Here is a 25,106-nt window from a genome sequence, read left to right on the forward strand (position 1 = left end):
TCCCCTTTTCTGAGACCAAGCACAACTATATTTCTTTATTGCTGCCCATGGACCACAGCAATTCAAAAGGAGAAGGGTAGAAGGAACAAGAGATTCAGACAATGATATTCAGAAATTAATTTCTGTAAATCACCATTGCTTCAGTTAATATCAAAAGGGTACATCTTAAAGTTAACCACATAGGGTAGGCAGAGAGCCAGAGAGATAATAAGGTTATTTTCTTACTTCAGACTGTGTTGTGGAGGGATTGAAAATGGTCTAAAAATAGGAGATGTGTCACAATGTTATCACCCTGCACCTGCAGCCCTGCAGATGTGGTTCAGTCCAGAGAAAGGCTGCAAAGGGAATGGATTATGAAAAACAGCTTTTCTTTTTAGCTAGAATTAGTTAGAATTTAAACACATTATTGACACAAAGCAGGATTCAATGGGGAAATATCTACACAAATGATAAACCTTTGGGACTTTACAAACATGCACATAATTAAACCCTCAGCATCTACAGTCTGCCTGAGACGGAAAGGGCTACAACAAATGACAGATTCCTCTAAACTCATCCTTCTTTTCCCAATGCGGCCCCTGAGCAGCTTTGCTGCCTTTTGCCAAACTGTTGGGAGTCCTCACACAAATCCTTTGAATTTCAGTATTTGCATTTCTGAGGGGAGGATAAATGGGGCGTGAATATTTCATATGTTCCTCTGATATGTGAAGCATTCCAAAACTCCCAGAGTCTATCCAACTCACGTGAAGGCATTGTGTGTGTCTCTATGGAATCTGGAACAGAGATAAGCTCCATTCCTTCCTAAGAGGACAGGAAGCACGAAAACAATTTGTTTTGTGCAGCAGTTATGTTTCAACATTTCTTAGGTAATTTGTTTGAGGACCCGAAGTTATCTCTGGCAAACAATTTATCTTGGCAATACTGTTTGTGGTGGGAATGGGTTCCAAACCACCAGGACTTGCAGAAGAACCAAAGTCCTGACATGCCTGGGAATGTTTTTAGCATGGCAATACCAATGCTGTGTGTCTTAGAACAAGTCTAAGAGCTGCTGCACAGCTTAGCAAAAGCATAAGGAGGAAAATACTCAACTGGTTTGTTTTTGAGATCAGGAGGAAATGAGGAACCTGTGACTGATGCACAGTACTAAAACATAAAGAAAAAGCAAACTGAATGTAAGAATTTCTGGTTAGCATAAATTTGCTGCCTTGCTCCTGAGCATCTGCAATATTGACCATCAAACTTCTCATTGCACAGTGAACACTTTAAACGACACTGCCTCTTTTAAATCCAGCAGTCTGGCACAGGAAATGGCTCTGTTAGAAATATATTCCAGGAGAAAAAAACACCTTGCCACCCTCAGAAATCAAGGGCCTGCAAAATCAGATTAGCTCCCAGGTCCAAACTGCTTCTCAAGGTCTTTGCAGTGCAGTGAGCACTGACTGTACTTGCTGTGCAAAGCTGTCACGGCGCTCAAGAAGTGTTTGAGCAGAAATTAGAGCCAAGAGAAAAAAAAAATGCATCATGGCCTGGATTTTCATCCAGGACATCCAGAAATAACAACTGGACTCACATCTGTAGTGTGAGCCCCAGTTGTGCCTGTACTTCAGGAAAGCTCAGGTCTGGGAGAGAATTTCCTTGTTTCAGTTTGTATCTAAGTTATATGTCATTATATTGATGTTTCTTTAAAAAAATGCCAAATAACCACCTTGTCTATACACTATATCTCCCTGCATTGGCATCTGGAGGTACTGTTTGCCAGCGTCACACGGTGAGCATGACAAACACTCTTTAGGCTGCCCCGGGGCTGCAGAAACAAGCGCTGCACCACACAGTGGCCGAAGGCAGAACTTACACTGAGGAGTTCTTAAACATCAGTTCCACCGAAATGGATTGCAAAACTTCCGCTGAATTAGCAGCTCTCACTGATGGAGCAGGTGTGGGAACTGCTGGCAACAGGCACAGTCCTGCCATGGAGTCACAGAATTGTTTTGGTTGGAAAAGCCCTCTGAGATCATCAAGTCCAGCCGTTCTCCCAGCACTGCCAAGGCCACCACGTCCCCCAGTGCCACATCCACACGGCTTTTAAATCCCTCCACAACTGCCCCAGGGCAGCCTGTGCCAGGGCTCGGCAACCCTTTCAGTGAAGAAATTTTCCCGATATTCAACCTAAACCTTCCCTGGTGCAACTGGAGGCTGTTTCTTCTTGTCCTATCACTTGTTACTGAGGAGAAAAGACCAATCCCCATCTGGCTCCACCCTCCTGTCAGGGAATTGCAGAGAGTGAGAAGGTCCCCTCTGAGCATCCTTTTCTCCAGGCTGAGGCCCCCCAGCTCCCTCAGCTGCTCCTGGTGCTCCAGACCCTTCCCCAGCTCCGTTCCCTTCCCTGGACACACTCCAGAATCTCAACAGTGTTGCTGATACTGCTAAAAAAAAAAGACAGCACAGTACCTAACTTTTTTTGTAACTCCTGGGTAATTGTAGTATTTCGGCCACTATAATATAATATAATGTAATATAATGCAATATAATGCAATGTAATGTAATATAATATAATATTCACTTTTATTCCTTGATAAATGACATATTAGTTACATTAAGGAAAACACAGAGGGAAAAGGAAGTTTTAGAGAAAGATCAGCTCTTATGATTTTGTGCCTATAGATGTTGACTTGTGTTTGAATAGCAGAGACATTGGCATTGAGTGATTTCTGTTAGTATGTGAAACCCAACTGCTGGGAAACAGAAGGCTACACATAAACTCAAGTTTTTCTAAAGTTCTCAGTATATCAGCACAGAAGCAGAGACAAACACAGGCACGTGAGCAGCTGGATTTTGTTGCACTTACCAGCACACACAAGCCCTTATGCACTGGCTGCCTGTGTCCCACTAGATGGTGGTCATGCTACAAGCAAAAAATCATGTAGAAGTGTGCCTGAGTTGTCATCATTTCTGTTTGCCATCCCTCAGCTTTTTTATGTGTATAAAAATACCCTCAACTCACACTCTGCAGGATTTGCTATTTTGCATCTAATTTTTAAAGCTACTGGGTCTATATTTTTCCTAATATGCAGTGGAAGGTTCTGAATCAGTGTCATGTAGTATTATTTCCATATAAAACTATTTAACTACCAATGGTGAAACCTGGATTGACCAAAGTTAGTGAACAACCACTGAACATGCTCTTGAATTAGGTGCCAAATCACCTTCCTAAGACTCCTTAAAGTAGAATTGTAGAATCACAGAATGGTTTTGCTTGGAAGGGACCTTAAAGCTCGTCTTATTCCAAACCCCTGCCATGGGCAGGGACACCTATCACTAGACCAGGTTGCTCCAAGCCCTGTCCAACCTGTCCAGGGATGAGGTTTCCATCTCTGTAACGAGGTAAGGAGGGACTGTAATGAAATATGACCACGAAAACATGTGTAGACATAAAGCAAAAACCCTTCAAAGAGGAATTGAAGTAAAACCCACTGCATCCGTGTTCAATTATGGCAGGGGCAGGTAGAGGCATTGCTGCTGGGGATGGAGACTCCACAGGGATGCAGGCAAGGCTGTGACCAGCACCTGCTCCCACAGGGAAGCAGTAAAACCATGAGGAATCACTCAGCAGCCTACAAATCCAATTTTACTCTCAAACTGTGAGTGTGCCCATGGGAATCTCATGTGGTTTAACGAGACCAAGTGCTGGTGCTGCACCAGGGTCGGGGCATCCCCGGGATCAATCCAGGCTGGGATGAACAGATGGAGAGCAGCCCTGGGGGAAAGGACCTGGGGGGGCTGGTGGGTGAGAGGCTGGACATGACCTAGCCCAGAAACCCCAAATCCTGGGCTGATCCCACAGTGTGGGCAGCAGGGGAGGGGGGATTCTGCCCTGCTTGGGTGAGGCCCCACCTGCAGAGCTGCCTCCAGCCCTGGGGAACATCAGGACGACATGGAGCTGTTGGAGCAAGTCCAGAGGAGGCACTAAAATGATCAGAAGGATGGAGCAGCTCTGCTATGAGGAAAGGCCGAGTGAATGGGGATCGTTCAACTTGTAAAAGAGAAGCTGTGGGGGGACTGACCCAACTGTGGCCTTCCAGCACCTAAAGGGAGATGGGAGACAAGAGAGGGACTTTGGACAAGGGCATGGAGAATGGCTTCACACTGGCAGAGGGTAAATTTAGATGAGATATGTAGGAGGAAGTTCTCCCCTATGAAGGTGTTGATGCCCTGGCACAGGCTGCCCAGAGAAGCTGTGGCTGCCCCATCCCTGGAAGTGTCCAAGGCCAGGTTGGACGGGGCTTGGGAGCAACCTGCTCTGATGGAAGGCGTCCCTTCCCATGGCAGGGGGTGAAACTGGATGAGCTCTAAGGTCCCCTCCGACCCAACGCATTCTGTGACTCTGCGATTTCACACACGGAGCCGTGACACTCCGGTCGCTCCAGCCGCTGCCCTCAGGGCGGACGCCACAAGGGCGCGCCCGCCCCTCCCTCCTCTCCCCTCCCTCCCCTCCTCTCCCCTCCCCTCCCTCCTCTCCCCTCCCCTCCGCGCCTGCGCAGGGGCCGCGCGCGCCCCTTCCGCCTCCCGCGGAAGCGCCGCCTCTCCCCTCCCGCTTCCGGGCTCCGAGGGCTCCGCGGGCGCGGTGGCGGCGGGCGCGGGGCTCCAGCGGCGGGGGCGCGGCCCCAGCGCCCCTCCGCGCCCAGGGAGCGGGGCCAGCGCCGCGGCTCCTCATGCTGCTGTTGCTGCCGCTGCTGAGGTAAATCCGCTCCCCTCCGTTCCCCGCGGGAGGCGGCGCGGTGGCCCCGCGAAGGGCGAGCGCGGAAGGTTACTGGCGATGATCCGCCTTGCGCCGGGCCGAGGGCTGGGCGCCCTCCCTTCCTCCCCGCCCTGCTGCTGTTTTGCTGTTTGGGGTCAGTTAATGGGGTGGTTTGGGGGGTCCTGCCGCTTTTTTTTTTATTTATTAAAATAATCCGTAACCAGCCCAGCGCCCGGCCGTGTCCCTGAGCCCCAGCGCGGAGTCTCGGGGAAGCGGGAAGGGGAGGGAGCAGCTCCTCATTCCCCTCCCCACCTTCCCGGCCGTGCCCCGGCTCTCGCTCCGGGGAGTTTCGCTGATTTACGCGGTGCTGGTTTTCCTGATTTCCAGGAGTGAAGGACGGCGCTTGCAGGAAGTGGGGATGCAAATAGCTCCTAAATGAGAGGGTAGGTTGGTGCAGCGCGGCGTGTGTGATCTGTGCCATGAAAAAGAGAACACTGACTGCTTTCTATACTGAATTTCTATACTGAATATACACTTATGTGGTGGTATCAGGATGCAGAATTGCAGTGATGTAACTGTTTGCTTTGCTGGAGACATAATTAGGTTGAAGGCGCCGTGACTATTCACATTAACAGACTTAAATTAGACCTTTTGAAGTGGATGCTCTCCAACTTTGAACATTTACAGATAAAAAGATGCTGCGCTGATTCATTAGGAGATGAAACTGATGTGAAATTTTAGCGGTTTGAGATTAGAGTTAAATAGCTGAAAGCTCTTTGTGGCTAAAAAGAATTGATAATACTTTTCATCTGTCCGAAACTTCCTTGGTTTCTCTTTAACAGTATATTTTGTATCGTATGGATCTGATGGATTTCTTTTTTATGCCTTTTATGAGGACAGAGAACTCATAAGGAAAGTGAATTGTTTGAATTCTGCAGCAGGTGAAAGGCTGAAGATGAGGAACATCGAGGAAATGTAAGGCTTTATGTGTGTTTGATATGAGAAACGACTGAAACAAAGGCTTTAACATTCCTTTAATCAATATTGAAAGTTGCTAGTGAAAAGAGTTCAGCTTTGACCTCTAACATTATTTTTTGGAACCTGGAAGGAAGAATCCTGTGTGGATATAATAGCTGACATAAAAATGTGTTTGCCAGCTTGATATCCCAGTGCAATCAGTATATGTGATACCCGAGCTGCCTTCAGTTGAGTGTGAGGGTAGAGCAGGTACTGATGAAGGCAGAAATTGGAATTAAAAAATTTAAAGTAGAATGTGATTCATCCAGTTGCTGTTGGCAAAGGAGTAAAACTTCCAGCTTTCACATAACAATGCTGATACTGCTACAAGCACGTAGCTTTGTGGAGTCTAATCTGAATTTGAGCCTGTGGCCCTGTTCCAAAGGAGGTCGGATTCAAAGCCCAGCCATAGATTGTGTTCGTGTCCTTCTCAGGTGAAGGTTGTTCAACCCAGAAGTGTTCTGTCCTTGGTGTTGTACCTCAGTGAGCTCTTGGTGTATCAGATAGTGTCTTTCTCTGCCTGGCACCAGAGTCTTGTGAAAGATGTTTTCTTTGACTTTCGCGCGGGGGAAAAATGTGTTACTGAAAAAACGTCCTGCTGAACATTGTGCTTATGGAAAAGTGACTTGATATCAAGAATCTATTGGTTTTATTTCTTATAGCAAAGCTGTCTAATACTTTGTATAAATATATATTCTGAAGACATGCATAGTTTTTTTTTCTTTACTTTTTCATACCTTGCTTTACCCTGAATTCTCATTGCTGTTTTTTGAGGGTGATGCTGCTGGCATAAATCATAGATTGGTTTGGGTTAAAGATCATCTCATTCCAACCCCCTTGTGGGAACATCTTCAACTAGATCAGGCTACTCAGAGCTCCATCCAGCCTGGCCTTGGACACTTCCAGGGATGGGGCATCCAGAACTTCTCTGGGCAACCTGTGCCAGGGCCTCACCACCCTCACAGGGAAGAATTTATTATCTAAACTAAATTTCCTCTCTTTCAGTTTGAAAAAAGATACAAGTAATTAGATGACCAGCTTCCCAGTAAGACATTCATATTTATGTCTCAGTACTTCTATATACCCTTTTTCTCAGGTTATTTAGAAGCAGCACATCCCTTTCAAAGCTGAAAAGAAACAATTCCAGTGTTTCCCCATGGACTGGCACTGACTGTGTAATAAGAGACTGGCATAAGGAGAAACTTGACTGTGTTAAATATGTACTTGCTGAAGATTCTGTTGAATGTGTTGTATGTAAACAGCATCACATTAATTCCATGTTCCCACTGAGAAGTGTCCCTGTGTAGAGCAGATATGGACCAGTACAAGGAAAGGACTACAAGGCATAAATGGGAAATTGAAGAGATAAATACAGTATAAATTATATTAAATTAGAGCAAAAGCAACAAGAATTTAGAGAGATGATAAGCCGTGCCACTGAGGGTATGGGATAGATTTCATAGCATCAACCAGGTTGGAAAAGACCTCTGAGATCATCAAGTCCAACCCTTGATCCAACCCCGCCGTGGTTCCCAGACCATGGCACTGATGCCACATCCAGGGATGGTGAATCCAACACTTCCCTGGGCAGCTCATTCCAATGTCTGATTACTCTCTCTGTAAAAAATTTCTTCCTAATATCCAACCTAAACCTCCCCTGGCAGAGCTTTGGGAATAAACTGATAATAACACTCTGGAGGTTGTATCATGGTTCTCCATCACAGGGTGTTTCAGCTTTTCCAAAGTCCCAGATCCCTGAAACTGGGCCCATACCTTAGTAATTACAGCTAGCAGGAGTTGAGTCTGTCAGGCCTGAGCTGGGACTGTTGGTGGTGGACTGGTTCCTCTGAATCCCCACTATTCCAGCTGTTCCTCCACAACGTGGGCACTGAGGAAGGTGGACCTGGGCACTGGAGAACGAGGTCCTGGTCCAGGGGAGGCTGTTGCTGGGCTGAGCTAAAGGGCTTCCAGTGCATTTACTGGGTGATGGAGCTATTGGAGTAGTTTATTTGTTTGCTGGGAGGTGTCTGCTGGACCAGTCACTGGGAAAGAATTGAAACAAGCCACTGTTTACTTGTTAAATGGCTTTGCAGCTTGGCTTGCCTGGATCTGTAGTAAAAAGGAGGTTATTCATCTAAATTAGGCATGACTGTGTGCAGTCATTATCTGATGGATATTTATCTGTCAGCACTGAATGGTCCAAATTGCCCATGCAATTGGATGCAGTAGAAGGTTTACCTGTTTTACTTAGAATTTCTGCAGTTACTGAAGTTAATGTTTATGCTGTAACCTTATAGTGAGTTCTGTAATTTTGATTTTTGATTTTTACCTGTGGCTTCTAGGTAGGATTTATGTATGTAAGTGGGATTATTAGTCTACTGTGCAATCAATATGTGTTAGTGTCCTTACAACTATTGACTTACTGCCATAAAATCAGAAATGTTGAAATAAAGGCATTGTCACTGAAATTTGAGGAATCTTAGGAACTGTCTGTTGTGTAGCTTGAAGGAAAAGGTGACCAAAAAAGGTTCAGGCTTTGGCAGCTGGTGGATTATAGCCTGTGTATGAATTTTTATCTTTGTATCTGTTGAAAAAAAATACAGATAAATTAGGGTTTTTTTCATGCAACAGTGCTTTTCCTTTCTTCCTTAGAAAATAGCAAGGAAAAGGACTGTGCTTAACCCTGAAGTGGCTTTTTAAAAATTTAATTATCAGCACAGGGGTCTTATGATACAATTAGTTACGTTGTGCCATTTGTCTTCCTAATGCCCTTGGTAAGCTTTGAGCAAACACATCCTAGGCACAGTCATTTTACAAGACCATGTTCCCAGTGATCATGAGTTTATAATGCCACTTCTTCAAAAGTGGGTGTTTTTTTCCAATAATGTGTCTGCATTTCAGGCTTATGTTTCATTTACAGTGAGGTGTGGGTCAGATGAGACATTGTCAACCTGAGAATTTTGGGAAACCCTTGAGAGTGGAACTGGATGGGATCAGTTTTAATATAACCATCTGTGCAAACAGATGACATTGTGCATGAGGCATTGAATAATTTAGTGTTATCTTCAAGTGCTAGATAAAGATTTTTAAAAGGTCCAATTAAAAGCTATTGCTTGGAGTATTAGGTTGAAGAGTAATGCTTTGTCCTTTTGTACTGTAATTACACAACAAAGACTCGGTGTAAATTTGGTTAGGACAGGCATTGAAGCAAATAAATAACAAAATAGCAAATAAATGAACAGTGGAGCAGAGCTGGGAGCATCTCAGTGGGGATGCTGAGCTCTTGGTCAAGTCTGAGTGCTTTCAAACATTGATCCTCCATCCTTGGAAGGACCAAGGTGGGGGGTTCTAGGCAGCTGGGGAGGAGAAGGAGAGGGGAAAATCACATGAGAATGACTAAATCTATTATTCTTGCAAAAGCTGAACTGGGGTGGCACTTCCACATAAGCAGTGAGTGGCGAGGCTGTGATAAACCTAGCTCTTGCACAGGATTGCAGTCGGGATTAGGGAACTGACCGAGCAAATCACGGCCCGTTCTTGTCAATAAATTCTCTGTTTGCAATTCCAGCTGATCACTGTGACTGGAATATTTCACCTGCAGAGGCTGAGCAGTGGCATCTTCTATTGCCTGTCATCTCCAGCTCAGAAGGGGTGGGTGACACTGCAAATTAACGTGATCCGCTCACCCTGACTGCTGCTGTGCTTCTGCTCAGCTGCCACAAAATGCCATGTCACTGACAACTTAATGGGGGGGATTTCACAATATTGTGAAGTTTAACAAAGATGTAAAAGCTTCTTTGTAAAGCAAACCGGAAAGCAATCAGTAGCTTCATGCAGTTCTGTATAATATAGGCATTTTTAAACTAAAAGAGAGTCAGTTTAGATTAGATATAAGGAAGAAGCTTTTTTTTAATGAGAGTGGTGAGGCCCTGGCACAGGTAGCTCAGAGAGGCTGTAGATGCTCCATCCCTGGAAATGTTCAAGACCAGCTTTTGATGGGACTTGGAGCAACCTGTTCTAGTGGAACAGGATGTCCCTGCTCATTGCAGGGGGGGTTGGACTAGATGGCATTTAAAGGTCCCTTTCAACTCAAACTATTCTATAATTCTGATATGTGCATAAGAAGCACTTCCATTATCTTTTAGTTTTGCAATGGAATATATGAGTTTGTTTAAATAAGGCAGGAGGCTTCTCCTTTTCAGGGGAAATTTGCATTTGTATAATTCCCCTTGAATTGGGAAAATTTGAAAATGAATAGTGAGGAACTCCATCAGGAATGTTGTATTTGGAGTATCTTTTTCAAACAAGCTGGTTTCAGAAGCTTTACTTTGCAAAAAGTGACTTTGTATTTTCCATAGTTCTTAAAAGTCAGAATCCTTATGTTACCCTCAAAATATATTAATTTAAATTAACCGCCCAACGGAGAGCGATTTCCATGTCACAAAAATTTACTTTAAATACTGGAAAATAAAACAACTGAGGAAACAAACCTGAGTACTTCTTTAGCCAGCTTTAGTCAGACAGAAATTCAGGCCCACACCTCTTCTGTTCTCTTCCCCAAATAGAAATGTAACACAAGGTTTTGTGCTGCAGTCCTGCTCCACATGCCATGTGGTGATTTCCAAAAGTTAACAGCTAAAAATTTCAAGCTTTCAAGTGCCTGGTTTTTAAAATAAAATACAAGCTTTTTCATTGGAGGTACATGCAGAGTATTTCGAAGTCCTGCTATTGATGTCTCTTATTTGTGTTTAACACTGTTTTCCTGAGGAAGCTTTACTGATCAGTTTGGTGTGATGTCTTTTCAGATTACATTAGATATGACTGCATATATGAATAGCCTGGGATAGCCCAAAGGAGGGACAGGATGTCACAATAACATACAAAACATTTGGGAGGTATGTGGGGTCTACTTTCTGTTGTTTTAAAAAATTTCTTGGTTAAACAAAATGAATAGTTATTTTGTGCCGTTCCATTCTTAAAACATTTCTCAAAAGTTGTATAAACCCATTTTCGATGAAATAATAACTGATTTGCCACATTGTCTTTATATCCAGGTGCCAATTATGTAGGGTTATGAAACTTGGATTTTTTTTTTTGACCACAAAGGGTGGTGGATATCCCAAAGTGCTATTGAACTTAATTGGCATAGATTGTAATTTTGAACTACAAACACTTAAAAAGATTGGGATAATTTGAAGTGGCTGAAAAGAGGACCTTATCTAGGTTAAGTCAAGCTTGACTTGGGTTCAAGTGAGGTGAAGTTTGTTAATTTTTAAGGTATTTTTCTAGTGTGTGACTACCTTCATCCATGGCTTAGTAGCTGCACTGTGGCAAGAAGGGGGATTTTTGTCCATAAAAAACCCAATGTGTGGACAGAAAACACAGTTTAACTATAGAAATTGTACTAGATCCAAGCACCAGAGCTGTGCTTCAGTTGTGCTGTTTCACAACCAGGTAATGTGTCCTTCAGACGTGTCACCGTGTCCCAGGAATTTCCCAGCTATTTTAGCAGTTGCTCTCAGATCTGTGCTGCAGCCTGCAGATCCTTATTTTCATTTCTAGTTCTTTGGATCGTTCCTGCCTAGTTCTAGCATTAATGTGTAAGGATCAGAAGGATTTACTGGGCAGAATATGTTTCTCTGATTCCTGATACAGTTTTTTAAAGGTTGTAGACAGACACATCTTCATCAAAAACAACCTCAGTGCGAGTCTCTTTACCTGGTAGTGGTCACTCAGACCATTCTGGAGGAACAGAGTGATCCCATATTCAAGGTCTTGGGATGGAAATTGAAGTGCCATAATTCCTACCAGTCATATAATAGGCTACCATTAATAAGGGAGAAGAACAGAGAGCTCTGCATGGCTGTCATAAATCAATATAAATGCTCTCAGGTTTCTCTCAGACGTGGCCTTTAATAGCATGAATCAATATGATTTTTAGAACACAGTATACTTTTAAAGCAGCAGGGTAGTCTTGAGGCATAATGTTTAAGCTTTAATTTGTCTCCTGTTTGTTGGTAGCACTTCAGTTCTGCCATTCTGTATCTTTGCTTCTCTGGAACATAATTCTGTTTTCATGAGAACTCTTAAGGTTTCAAGTCTTGTTTTTGTTCCACATTGGAACGGCAACAAAGCCCTAAAAGAGTTTTCACAGAATTAAATTAATTAATGTGTTCTTTGAAAATCTGATTCATGCAATCCACTGCCATGCTAATTTAACCACTACCATTTGTTTCCCTTAAGTTTGGTCTGATCTGAGACCATTTTGTAAGTTATCCAATATATCTTTGTAACAGGCTTGTGGTTTTTCCAAAACAATAGCACTTTTGTCAACAAATTTAGCTGCTTTCTAACTTGCTGTGTTGTTTGTTGTGAGCAATGTATTAGAACAGCTTTATTTCCATTCTGTTTTTCCTTTCTGCTCTTCCCTCAGTTGCTGGAGCCGAATGAAAAGTGAACAGTCTGGTGCCATAATTTGCTGTTTTCAGGGAGACATGAGTTGTAATTTAATGAAGACTTTGCCATTTTAGTTCGAGATAGAAGGGAGTGGCTGTGCTTTTTAGCAGAAGAGGAAGAAGGGTTTATGGGCACAGCAAGGTGGAAATGAAATCATTCTAAAATCCTTTTTTCAGGCACTAAAGTTCTGTGTTTGTGCTGGGGGGACCCTGTCTGGACTCCCCCCAAGGCTGGTCTGTGACTCCTCTCCTCTGCTGGGCAGGGGAGAGAAAATATAACAGAAGGCTTGTGGGTCAAGATAAGGGCAGGGGCAGAGAAAATACAACAAAAGGCTCATGGATCAAGGTAAGGGCAGGGAGAGCTCACTCAGCAATGACCATCACAGGCAAAATAGGCTTGACCTGGGGAAATCAGCTTAATTTATTGCCAACGAAATCAGAGTAGAATAATGAGAAATAAAACCTAAATCTTAAAAACTAAAACCTAAAGAACTGAAAACTAAATCCTTTCTTTCTTATTTCATCCTTCTGTAGCCATAGAATTGTTCAGGTTTGGATCCAAAAAACATCTCAGTAATCTGTTTCGAACTTGGATACGTTTTATCTTCCAGAAACAACGGACTAGAGCCACTTGGATTTCAAAAATGATGATGATGATAATAACAATGATGGTCTGTTTGGTTCCTGCAGGGCAAGGCCAGCAAACCATGCAGTCATCAGGGCACAGGTTCCGGGATGTCGAGCACCACCCTCTTCTCGCCGACAATGAGAGCTACGACTCCTCGTCCTCGGAGGCCGACATGGCAGAGAGGGTCTGGTTCATCAGGGATGGCTGTGGGATGGTCTGTGCCATCATGACCTGGCTCCTGGTTGTCTATGCAGACTTTGTAGTGACTTTTGTCATGTTGCTGCCTTCCAAAGACTTTTGGTACTCAGTGATCAACGGGGTTCTCTTTAACTGCTTGGCAGTGCTCGCGTTGTCGTCACACCTGAGGACTATGCTGACGGATCCAGTAAGTATCCAAGAGCTCCTTGGCATTGGATTGTTCCACTTCTTTGTGAGGGGAACAGGGGGGCAGGCACTAATCTCTTCTCTGTGGGGACCAGTGACAGGACCCAAAGGAATGGCCTGAAGTTGTCAGGGGAGGTTTAGGTTGGATATTAGAAAAAGTTCTTCCCCCAGAGGGTGGTTGGGCACTGAACAGGCTCCCCAGGGCAGTGGGCACAGCACCAAAGCTGACAGAGCTCAAGGAGCATTTGGATGATACTCTCACTCATGGTGTGACTCTTGGGGATGGTCCTGTGCAGGGCCAGGAGTTGGACTCCATGATCCTTGTGGATCCCTTCCAACTTGGCACAGTCTGTGACTGTGATTTGCAGAAAAGTTTGGAGAAGCCAGATCAGTCTTCTCCTGCTGGGAAAAGGAGTGTCAGACTCAAAACCTTCAAGGTTGATGGCATGATATCTGTACCTGTCCTGTTGTTCTATTAATGAAACCATAAAGCATGAGTCAATTTAAAATTAATTTATGAGTAATTAGACTCATGGAAAATACAGTTTCTTTGTAAAATATTAACCCAGGCCCTGAAAAAGCTAATAAAGCTTTAGTCTTCTCTGTCCTATTCTTTTCTAGTATTTTTTCATCAGATATATTTTCAAAACTTGTATACCTTCATCCTGTTGTGCCATTTGAAATGTTTTTTTCCATTTAAGGCACATGAAAGAGCTTTTAGAGGTAGACAAGCTGCAAAACCCCAGTCACACACTGGCATAAAGTAAGAACCACTGTCCTACATGATTCCTGCATTATTGTCTGTAGGTGTTTGGAGTCACAGGGAAGGGAGGTTTGAGTTGAACACACGTTGAAACAGTGTAGGTGTAAGAACTCTTGGAAGTGCTTAATAAGACTTTTATTCTCCAAGACATTAACTAGTTCATTTTGTACTAAAATCTATTATTTTTTTTTAGGGAATAAATTCAGGGAAGGAGAGCTGAGGGGAAATTCATCTATTTTCTCCAGATTTTTAAGACAATAACAGTGTAGAGAGAAGTTATGGGAGTGTTCAAAAAGTCAGCAGGGCATTGTAGTTAATGATTTTCTAGGTCTCTGATTTACTCTGAACCCACACCCAGTGATGAAATATTACAACTTCTACAAACTGTCACAGTAAGAAAGTCAATGGTTTAAGGATGGATTGCTTAAAAATACGTCCTGGTAAAACTGGGTGTCTTTCTAGACCTGTGTTGTTCTCTATGGATAAAACATGATAAAAATTGAGATGAGTCACTGCTTTTTGCCTCTGTTCCTTTTCTGCTGACTCCCAGAATGGAAAACACAACTGTGTGATAGAAACTAAGATTGAAAGAAGAAAGGAATAAACTGCCTCTAAACATATGTGAATTAAATTTATTCTTCTAAGTACAAAAATGGATTTTTCATGGAAAGGAATTGGTGACTGATTGAGACTGTGAAAGACATTTTTGAAATAGAGCATATTTTTGTCAGCAGAATGCTAAGTTATCACCCTTAGTGACAGGTGAATAGGGCAATGTGAGACATTTTATAAGCCTAAATTTACTTGGAGCAAGATAAATCTGTGCCTTGGGAGTTCTCTCTGAGGTAATTCACCATGTTTACACCAAAGTATTCACCTCCATGGGAACATTCATATTGCAAAATACGCTTCAGGAGTTCACCAGGAGTGTTTGAGGAACTCTCTCAGTTTGTACCCCTTCAAGGGCCAACTGGCTCAAGCTGGAAGCAGCACTTGGCCAAAGAGTTTGTCTGGGGAAGGGCTTGGGCTGTGTCTCAGGTAATACAAACACAAGTTTGTTATTCCAGGCCATAGGCAACAAAAAATTCCTGCCTAAGCAGAGAGGTGTTTTGGAATGGGATCTGAATGCCTGCTGGCTTCTTAATTCTGTCCCAGAACTTCCTTCAGGTGTGTGTATGGAGTGAGGATGTTCCCAGTGGGCTTTTTTTGAGTGAGAATGAACTGCAGAACGTTGCAGGGGATTTAAACTGACCCAGAGAAGGCTCTCCCTGGGGGAAGGAAGTGCTGACCTGGAGGGGTTGGTACAGAGAGGTCCCTGCACTTTGTCACATCCCAGTTTATTTCACAATCACTTCCTCTCCCAGATAAGCCTTTAGCTCCATAAATGAGCAAGGGGACAATGGTGCTGTCCTTTCTCTTCTTACTGATCCAAAGTTAGATTTTGAACTCAGGAGGCTCTGGGTTAATATTGTTCCTCTTCCTAGTTGTGTTCAAACAGCAGCTCTGTGATGAACAGCTCAGCTAAAAATCAATTTCTTTTCCTGATGGGTTATTTTTCTTCTGAATCAATTCCTTCCCCTCTTTACCATGAAGCTACACAAACTTTACCAGCAGCAGAAGGTAGCAGAGGATGCAAGATGTAGAATAAAGAAGCCAGTGGTGGTTCTTGCCAACAGCATCCGAGCTAAAAGTTTAAGGAAAAAGGGATGACAGTTGGTTCTAAAAAACTTGTGTGCATGGGGCAGGTGGCTGAACCCTGGTTCAGAGACTTGAAATAACATCTTTCAAGTAGTTACTGATTTAACTTTTGTGGATGGCTTGGCCCAATAATCAAATGTCACAACAAACATTCAGAGTAACTTCTCAGCAAATAATGTACCTGGAGGTCAAGATGTGTCTCCTTCATTTCTGTGAGCTGGTGACAGTATATTCTATGAGAATTATGCTAATACTTGGCCATAGATGAGTCTTGCTGAAATGAAGCTGAATTTGAGGTCAAACAGAGGTAATTTATTCATTTGGAATTGATTGGGGCTTATAGCAGACTAGCTTTGAATAAATGAACTTATTTCAGCAATTATCCTGAGGTTGCTGGGATGAAGTCTATGAAAGGTATTTTTAAATGCTCTCATGCCATTTAAGAAGCTTTCTCTCCTCTAATTGAAATGATTTCAGGGGGCTGTGCCCAAAGGAAATGCCACTAAAGAATACATGGATAATTTGCAACTGAAACCAGGAGAAGTGATCTACAAATGTCCCAAGTGCTGTAGTATCAAACCTGAGCGTGCACACCATTGCAGGTAGGCCAGGGGGGGCTTTAAACAGGTCTGCATATTGAATTGTGGAATAACAACTGATATTTATGTTAGGTTTTTTTCCCCCACAAATTCCTTTTGGTATCCAATAAACTTCCAAATTCGTACATAGCAGAGTATTTTATAAATGTAATATACTATGACTAAAAATGAATGTGAATGAGGGGAAAGGAGCAAGAGACTCGAAGAGTTTTAACAATAATTGTCCTCTGGTGTTTTAAATACTTTTTGATCTGTGAATATACTTTTTGATCTGTGAATATTTTTTCCTGTGCATCCTTTCAATTACTGTGCTGTATTCTGGGTAATGCAGAGCAGAGAGAAGAATCTCAGTTTTCTGAGAGAAGCTGATTGAAGAAATGACTCCTGCAATCTTAAATTAACAAAATACAGAGTAATTTTAAACAATCACTTTAATTTGTGTCATTTCTTCGTATGCATTTGAGGTTATATGTGAATTGGCAGATTATTTTCCCAAGGTTGTATAAATAATCGGTTAAATTGAAAATTCATTTTAGTAAGGACAGAAGTGATGATAATTTGAACTAAACATGCTGTGGAAGAGATAGTAAATGCATCCATTTTTAATTAATCCTCAAATCTTTTGAGTTTTCAGGCACTGTGTGGATTTGCTTTTGTAGTGTTTATTGTGTGAGAGCTGAAAATAGAAGTGGCTGCATAATCAGGACTTACATAAATATGTAAATGTTTCTGGTGGCTCTCTCTAGGTGTGGGGAGTGCTGTGGATTGAATTATGAGGAGCATTAAATTTTAGTGCCTGTCAAAAGGACAGATGAAGTCCTGTCAGGGCTCTCAGACTGTTCTGCAGGTTTGTGGTTTGTGAATGCAGAGTCTGGGTGGGTGTCACTAATCCCTGTGAACGTCACGCCCGAGGAGCTCTTTCCATTAGAAACACTCGGCCTTGGCACTGGGAGCTTGTTCTTCTCTCAGCTGTGAGTGGGTTTTTGTATCTGGAGTGCGAAGAGAGAAGTTTCATGGATAAATAGTCAAGTGTGGAATTACCTTCAGTAGGTTTCTCGGGGATGCAGTGACACTCCCCTGCGGCGAGTCTGGTTCTTTGGCTTTATTAGCTCTGGAGTGTTCCCTGAGCACAGCTGTGCTCAGGGCTGGGGGGTGGAAGCAGCACAGCTGCTTTCTTGGGGCAGAATAGAAGCTGTAAATCCCTGGGGATCCAAAATAGCTGCATGCAGTCTGCTCAGATGGCCTGGCATCGTGTCCAGGGGATGTGCCAAAGGGACACCTGAGAGCTCAGCTGAGCATGGGCTGGATCTGGGATCTTGCTCATTTTCTCATCTCATGTTTAGGTGAGTTCCCACAGAGACTTTGCAGGTAGCTGTGTGAAGTGTTTCTCACATCTTCAGTCCTGGTGGGATTTACTAATTTGGAAGGAACCCTAAATGAAGACATCATATGTTTAACTCTCAATATGGGAGAAAAAAAAGCTGGAGTGTCAGAGAGCCTGGGGCTCAAATCCATTGTTCATAGAGACAATTTGAGCAACATTTATTGTTAAAGCAGAGCAAGAACGGAGAGTGTCTACAGTGAAGGAAATCTCTGATACTTTCAAAGGCTTTGTTTTCCCTAAGCACTAGTTTAGGGACCCAGCTTAGTGTGTCTTACGAATTTTTCTGTTTTAATCCTTGGTAAAATATTCTGTAAGATGTTCCATGGGCAAAGGATGCATTTTGGTGCTTGCTCAGGGCAAAGCACAGAACATGTGAAAGGGAAAGCCAGAGGCTCACAGTGTATGTGGTATCCTTTTGAAAGGCTGCTCTCATGTTTTTCTCCGCAGTTGGATTTCTGGTTTAGTTGTCTTTGTTTCTGTTAATGTGATTCTTTGCCCTAGATTTATCACTGCAGAAGTTATCAAATAGAAAAAAGGTTTCTTTGATTATACTGCCAATTTTTTATTGGTTTACAAACCCATTCCAAGGACATTAAAAGGATGGTCTAGTCCCAAGTATTTAAAGTGGCAATTTGCTAATAGAAGAGACTTGAAAATGGAAATTGAAGTTGGTTCCTGTTGGGAAATACTTACACTCAAAGCCACAGTGCATGTTTTGAGTAGTAAATTATTAACAGAAGAGACTCTTATGATGTAGTTATGAAAATTGTTGTGCAACACTGCAACAGTTCTTTTAAGGAAGAAAAATAGTTTCATAATACACATTAGTGATGGGAAAAGGGACAAGAAACTTCTATTTACAGCTAAGTATCTATGAAATGCATTAAACCAAGATTTTACTGAGCAGTTAACATTCTCACCATAAGGAAGAGTCTTGTCCTGAGTTAATGGGGTTTGGATTTCACTGAAGGAGCACAGCTGTCAATATTCCTGCCTGTTCTGAGCACCTGCATTTGTGTGTGGGGAATTGTCACTGAGAGTCAAGTCACTGAGATGTTTCCATCAGTCTTCCTGTGGATATCTGTTATCCAGACCAATTTTTAGATGTGTCTTCCTGAATGTTATCTTTGGCATTCAGAAGTGCAGTTGCACCTGCCTGAGTTCCTGCAGCAGCAGTGCCCAGCTGGAGAAGACCTTCCTTCACCCACAACTCCTTGTTCTCACCACCAGTTCTGCTCCTGCCTCTTGTGTGGGGTGGGAGTGAAATGACCTAGACTTCCCCAAACTCCTGCTGCATAAACATCTGTACTTGCACTATGGAAGGAATAAAATACAAGTGATGGGGTAGGAAGAAGGCAGAACCACTGTTTTAAGCCTTGCTGTGAGTTTGTTAGTGTGAGATTGGGAATGAAGGCAGGGTTCCAGACATCTGATGTCTTGGAGAGCTTTGTGTGGGCTTGTGAGAAATTCTGAATGAGCAGAAGTGAGTCCTGCCCACCTCACATCCTCCAGTGCTCAGCTTGATTGAGTCTGGATATGATTTTACTCAGCACTTCACATTAATATTGTTTTTAGAGTGGCAGCACAGATTCTGTGTTACATCAAGAGTCTTGCATGGTTATGGTACCTGGAGTTAACTCACCTTCCCCCAGAGCTCAGGAAAATGAGAGGCTGAACTTGCAGCAGCAGGTGGTGAAATGAAAATCTTTTGAAGAACCTTCTGAATGTCTTCCCTTGAGTGATACTTGTTTTTCTGTGCCAGAAAGTTGTTGCAGTGTTTAGTTCTGGTATTGGCATTTTCAGATGTAACAGGCACTGATAAAAAATGTCATTTGCACCAGAGGTTGGATTGTCTTTAATGTGCATAAAACAAGAGGAAGTGAGAATGTGAGGTTTGCTCATTCAGTACCACAAGTGTCTGAAGTGCCTGGATTTGCTTGATTGTGTATTTGGTTATGGAATGATTCTCATATTAATACTGGGGGAGGGTTTGGGAAGAAGATCTTATAGTTTTGTAGCAACCTAAAGCCGAGTTGTGAGCAAGCAAACAGTTTCTATAAAGAAATGCAAATAAAATCACTGTTTTACAGTTTGTCAAGAACTATTTCAGCATGTCATCATGTGACCACTGGATCCCCTTGTTTCTGCTTTAAAATGTGAGGTGTGATTTCCCAACAGAAGCCTTTTTTTTCCTTTCTTCCAGTATTTGCAAGCGCTGCATCCGAAAGATGGATCATCACTGCCCCTGGGTGAACAACTGTGTTGGGGAGAAAAACCAGAGGTTTTTTGTTCTGTTTACGGTGGGTGAAAATCAACATTCAGTCTGAATCAACATTCAGTCTTAATCTACCTTAATTATAACAATTTTGGTTGTGCTTAGTACCAGCTAACGGCTCAAGGGCACAATTGTGGTGTTGTTTTGGTGTTTTGTTTTTTTTTCCTTCTATGCCAACTATTCTCCAAACAGGAAGATATTTCTCCTCGTACTCATTTAAATCTTGTATAATGCTGTTATTTTAAGCAGTCTTTATTTTGCTGTGTTCTCTGCAGTAACAGTCAGTGAAATGGTGCTGTCTCTTGTTTCCAGATGTACATAGCCCTAATTTCAGCTCATGCTCTCGTGCTCTGTGGGTTCCAGTTCTTCTCCTGTGTCCGAGGGCAATGGACTGGTAAGCAAATCTCTAACTTTCATTATCATAATCTAGCAGATATTAAGGAAAAGCCATAGCATTCCATCTATTTCAGTCCCTCATAGGAAATATTGCAGGAGTTACATCTTTAAGTGAGGTCCTGAACATATTGTACATCTTTCTCCTGTTTTTCTTTTGTTGTTTTTTCCCCTCATTCCTTTAGGCATTCACTGTAAGAGCTGTGACTGTCAAGGACATTCTCACACCCTTTACACATAGAATAATTTACTACCTCTGTAATAGGAAGGAAACAGAGCTGGTCCTCAGCCACCTTAGCACTGTATCACCTAAAGCTGCCAGCTGGGCTTTGCGTGTTCCACCACAATTCTGGGAATTACATCTGAAATTTAGACAAATTTCTCCCTCATTCTGTTGTCTGGACCCAGCTGTGGGGCTCTGGTAGAAAAGAAACTTCCTAAACTGTCCCAGATTTTTTGTTTAGGCCTCTGACTTGCATTTCCTAATGTTCCAATGTGCTCATTCTGGTTGTGTGCTTTTGACAGAAGATGGTTGATTATGTGTTCTTCCTGGTATCTGAAGCAACAGGGAAATCTGTGTGACACTTTTTTTGCTGAACATTTCATTAAATGGGTGGAATCTTAGTCCATTTTTTACTTGAAACATTCAGCCTCCTGTATATATCCCATCTCTTCCTTGTTTAAGTATAATTGAGTTAATCAGTTGACCAAAGGATCTCCAGAGATGTCGCTGTCAGGTGTAAGGCAGAACCTGATTACTTTGTGTGGTGAATTAAAAAAGAGAATAAAGCAATCACAGCCAAATGGAACATCTGTATTAACTGGCAAGTCAGAGCTGACAGTGGGGATGGTTTTTACAGCAGCTGTCGTGCCTGGAACTCCAAGCTGCTCTCACATGTGCAGTTCTGAGCACTTAAATCACTTCATGTGCAAACATCTATTTGATATCCTTGAAATACCAGAAATGGTATCTCGTGCCTTACAGGAAGCCAGAAGTGTTACTTCCATGAAATTCTTTATTTCCTTGCTCAGCAAATAGAGCTGCTGCAGTGCCAGAAATTAGAAGTTTGTTTCAATTGTGAAATATTGTTTCAAATGTCAGATATTTATAATGTGCTCTGTAGGTTTTTTTCTTTTGAGTTATTTATAACTACATGTATCATTTTCACAGAATGCAGTGACTTCTCCCCACCTGTAACTGTGATCCTGATGATCTTCTTGTGCCTTGAGGGTTTTCTGTTTCTCACTTTCACCGCAGTCATGTTTGGCACCCAAATCCACTCAATATGCAACGATGAAACGGTAAAAAACCTCTGCTTTTTTTGTATCCTATAACAGTAACTCTGGGGAGATGTGATTAGATATTGTTTTATTGCATGAGGAGGAAATTGCCAACCTGAAATAGCTCATTTTTATTTTCTGCAGTTGCAAGGATTGACATCCTTTCTTGGGGGTTGCTTTTTAACAGAAGTTACTGTGCTGTTTGTTTTTCTGACACACATCAATGACAAAGATTGCACAGCTTCTGACTTCAGTTTTGACTTTCACTTCTTAACTCTCACAAACTCCTGGGATGTGTCATGGGAAGTGTCTGATTTTTCTCAGGTTTACACTTAAAGTAGCTGTTCTGTCTCAGCCCTTCACACTTCACTTTGATACACTTGGTTACAGGATAAGCATTGTTTAGGCCTTAGATCTGCAGTGTTACACCTTCAGAGCATGTTTTGGGATGGGCAATTAACTAGAAACATAAGGAATTTGAATCCTGTGACTGTTCAGCATTTTCTCCTGTGAGGCTGTTTAAAAGTGTATTTCTGTACTGAGGAACAACTGTGAAAAACAGTTGGTAAATATTGAGCCTTCATTAGTGGGAAGTACAAAAAAATGATCATCAGAATAATGCATTTGAGAGAGTAATCCTGGCTCCAGTAATTGCAATGCAGGAGCCTTATTGTCTGGTTTCATTAATTAAGTAAACAGCTTGTAGTGTAGGTTTATTACATGTGGACTCTCTACTGTAACATCAGCTTTTCTGGTCATTTTACCTTTTAGCTTGAGGGGGAAAGAGATACAGATAGACAAACCTTCTTGTACATTTAGTATTCTAAGTCCTCTGCCCTGTACCCACAGGGCTAAAAAAATTTCTGATTTTTTCCTTACTAAATAAGTGAAAGAATAAGGAACTAATCAGCTCAGTAACTCCACAATAAAAATGCAAAATGAGTTTTGATGACAGATATTATATTTTACTAAGCTTTGGGCTCACCAGTACGTGTTTATATACAGGAGATCGAAAGACTGAAGAGTGAAAAGCCAACATGGGAGAGGAGACTCCGCTGGGAAGGGATGAAATCAGTTTTTGGGGGTCAGCCTTCACTCCTGTGGATCAATCCCTTTGCAGGATTTCGGATCAGGCGACTTCTACTGAGAGGAAAGAAAGGAGGACCTGAGTTTTCTGTTTGAGCCTAAATATGCTGGAACTTGCAAGAATTCTATATAATATTTATTTTGGGGCCAGAGAAGGCTGTCTACATATAATCTGTGACCAGGTGAAACTGATATCAGACATTTGCTTGTAGCAAGCAGAGTTTTCTACGTTTATTGTCACAGACATCTCATTAATTCAGAGACAGGAACTGGATCTGCAATGGTCTGAACAGCAAGATACCAGAGGAAAAGCACGTGGTCACACTAAAGAAGCCAAATGTTGTCATGCTACTGTAATTTATTTTATGAGATTACTTACCCATTTTTTGTTAAACCCTTTTTATTTGATAAATGTTTGGGGAATTACCTGTGTGTTTTTATAAGAAGTATATCCTTAGGTGCAGTTGTCAATCAGAGGGAGGAGCATTAGGGTGGAAGTTGATCTCCAATGAGACTTAGCCTTCTAAATCCAGATTTCAGGGAATAGTGCTTTGCTCAGTTCTCATTTTTCAGCTTGTCCTAATAAACAGAGCTGTACTCCTGTGTCCCTCTCCAGGCACACATTCCTCATATGCAAGTGACTCCAGGGACTGGTGCCCAGCACTGCACAGCACAGGCACTGTCACCCCCTGCCCAATGTCTTCCCAGGCTCACTGAAGCATGGCTGTGGTTGGCACTGTTCATCTCCTCTGGCATTTTGGGAAATGCTAAATCTTCCCTGAACAACTCCTGGCTGTGGGCCAAACCCTGCCCAAATCCTTAAATCACTGATTCCAGGGGAACTGGATGTGGATAGTTTGTGTCTTAGGCCTGTGCAGGGATGAGTGGGACCAGTGACTGTATCCTGCTGTGTGAGATTGAAAGAATGTACTGCAGATGGAGGGAATTCACTGAAAACAGTTGTCTTTGTATGGTCTTGCTCTGCCCCTTTTTTATTGTACAGACTTTTCCTAGAAGGAAAGGTGTTAATGATCCCTTAGACAAAGACATCAGGGGAAAGAGGGGAGTTGCCTCTTTCTCAACTTCAATGCATCTTAAATGTAGAAACGTCTGCAATAGAACAAATTATTTTGAATTTAGCCATTTCCAACCAAAACTACTCTGAGGAAATGAGAGCAATATAGATCTAGAACTGCTTTATGTGGGCCTGACAAACAACAGTAGTGCTAAGAAATGTTCATAAATCTGCAAGTAATGATAATACAAGCTGCAAGTAATGAAATTCAGATAAAAGTGGATTCTTTAAAAATTACATTTAGACTATTTTTTTGTATTACTGTTAATCTATAAATCACTGACAATATAAAGGATAAAGCAGGAGCCTTGATGCATAGCTTGAAATCGTGCCTAGAAAGTAAATAGCTCCCTGTTTTGGGACTTGCCTTAAAATTGTCCTGTTCTTGCTTTTGCTCAGCCAGTAGCACTGATGACCTGTCCCACCTCCAGCAGTTCCACGTGCTGAAGAATCTTGCATTACAATGTTTATGCACTGCACAAGCTGTACTTTCTTTTTTCAGTGAGCTGCTTCTCCATCTCTTTGTAACAGTTTGTGGCATCTTGATTCAGCTTCATCAGGTTTTGTACTACTGGGTGGGTGAAATTCCTGAGGGATCCATGGATTATCTACGGCCCTGTGAACAAAACTGTGCAATACTATGGAATATGTTCACTTTGCTGGGGGGGATGGTGTGTGATGCTGGAGAATTCCTAGGTGGAAATCCACTGAAATTGCAGTCAAAAGAACAAAAGTGTCTCGTGTAGCTGAGGGGAAAGCTGGAAGTGCCACAAAAATTTGTGCATATTCAGTTGCACACCTTAAAAGTTTGGGAAAAAAAAATGTGTCTGGCTTTATCATGAGGCTCTTAATGTGTATAAAGTTTAATGATGGAAATCAGAAAATATCACTCCAAGCAGTTAAACCCTGTGACTTAGCAAGTGTGTGTGTGTGTATGAAATCCGGGTTACTTGGCTTTTCAAACCCTTCTGTTGTAATTTTTTTAATGTAAAAAAAAAATAAACTAATGAATTGAAGTCTTAGTTGATTAACTTCTCTATATGTCACTTTTTTTGCACATCTATGTTCATATTCACATGTGTTTAGGCCGAACAACTTCAGGGTAATTGTCTTGCATCTTTTGGCTTGTAATTTGTATTTATTTATATCAAGTGACAGGTGATATTCCTCCAAATTAAAGATGCTTCTCTGCTTATTAAGGGGATTAAGCTGCACTACCCTGCTTAGGTCTTGGGCATTTTCTTTCCTGCATCCTTGTTATAGAACCATGGAATGGTTTGGGTTGGAAGGGACCTTAAAGATTGTCTTGTTCCATCCCTGTTTGTACGAGGAG

General features: G+C 42.3%; 1 protein-coding gene across 4 annotated transcripts; it reads left to right on the forward strand.

The window, feature by feature from the left end:
- The first annotated feature begins 4,595 nt into the window (after positions 1-4,595).
- Positions 4,596-24,804, forward strand: ZDHHC7 (zinc finger DHHC-type palmitoyltransferase 7). 4 transcript variants are annotated; one of them, XM_051801799.1, is made up of 9 exons: positions 4,617-4,735; positions 5,123-5,178; positions 10,558-10,647; positions 12,898-13,220; positions 16,158-16,282; positions 19,867-19,963; positions 20,251-20,332; positions 21,503-21,633; positions 22,618-24,804. In XM_051801799.1, exons 4-9 carry the CDS (start codon positions 12,915-12,917, stop codon positions 22,792-22,794), a joined length of 918 nt encoding a protein of 305 aa, XP_051657759.1. In that variant the 5' UTR covers positions 4,617-4,735; positions 5,123-5,178; positions 10,558-10,647; positions 12,898-12,914; the 3' UTR covers positions 22,795-24,804. The 4 variants fall into 4 exon arrangements, with proteins under 4 accessions (XP_051657757.1, XP_051657761.1, XP_051657759.1 ...); XM_051801797.1 differs by lacking the exon at positions 5,123-5,178 and having other exon boundaries at positions 4,596-4,735; XM_051801800.1 differs by lacking the exons at positions 4,617-4,735; positions 5,123-5,178 and adding an exon at positions 5,652-5,710.
- The last annotated feature ends 302 nt before the right edge of the window (positions 24,805-25,106 follow it).

The sequence above is a fragment of the Manacus candei genome, unplaced genomic scaffold (assembly GCF_025592945.1).
Source record: "Manacus candei isolate 608988 ecotype Guabito, Panama unplaced genomic scaffold, ASM2559294v1 h1tg000053l, whole genome shotgun sequence".
NCBI lineage: Eukaryota > Metazoa > Chordata > Aves > Passeriformes > Pipridae > Manacus > Manacus candei.

Coding starts and splice junctions, on each gene's coding strand:
- ZDHHC7 (XM_051801797.1), top strand. CDS start 12,915: ATGCAGTCATCAGGGCACAGGTTCCGGGATGTCGAGCACCACCCTCTT. Junction 20,333..21,502: donor TGTCCGAGGGCAATGGACTG/GTAAGCAAATCT, acceptor TCATTTTCACAG/AATGCAGTGACTTCTCCCCA. Junction 21,634..22,617: donor CAATATGCAACGATGAAACG/GTAAAAAACCTC, acceptor GTTTATATACAG/GAGATCGAAAGACTGAAGAG.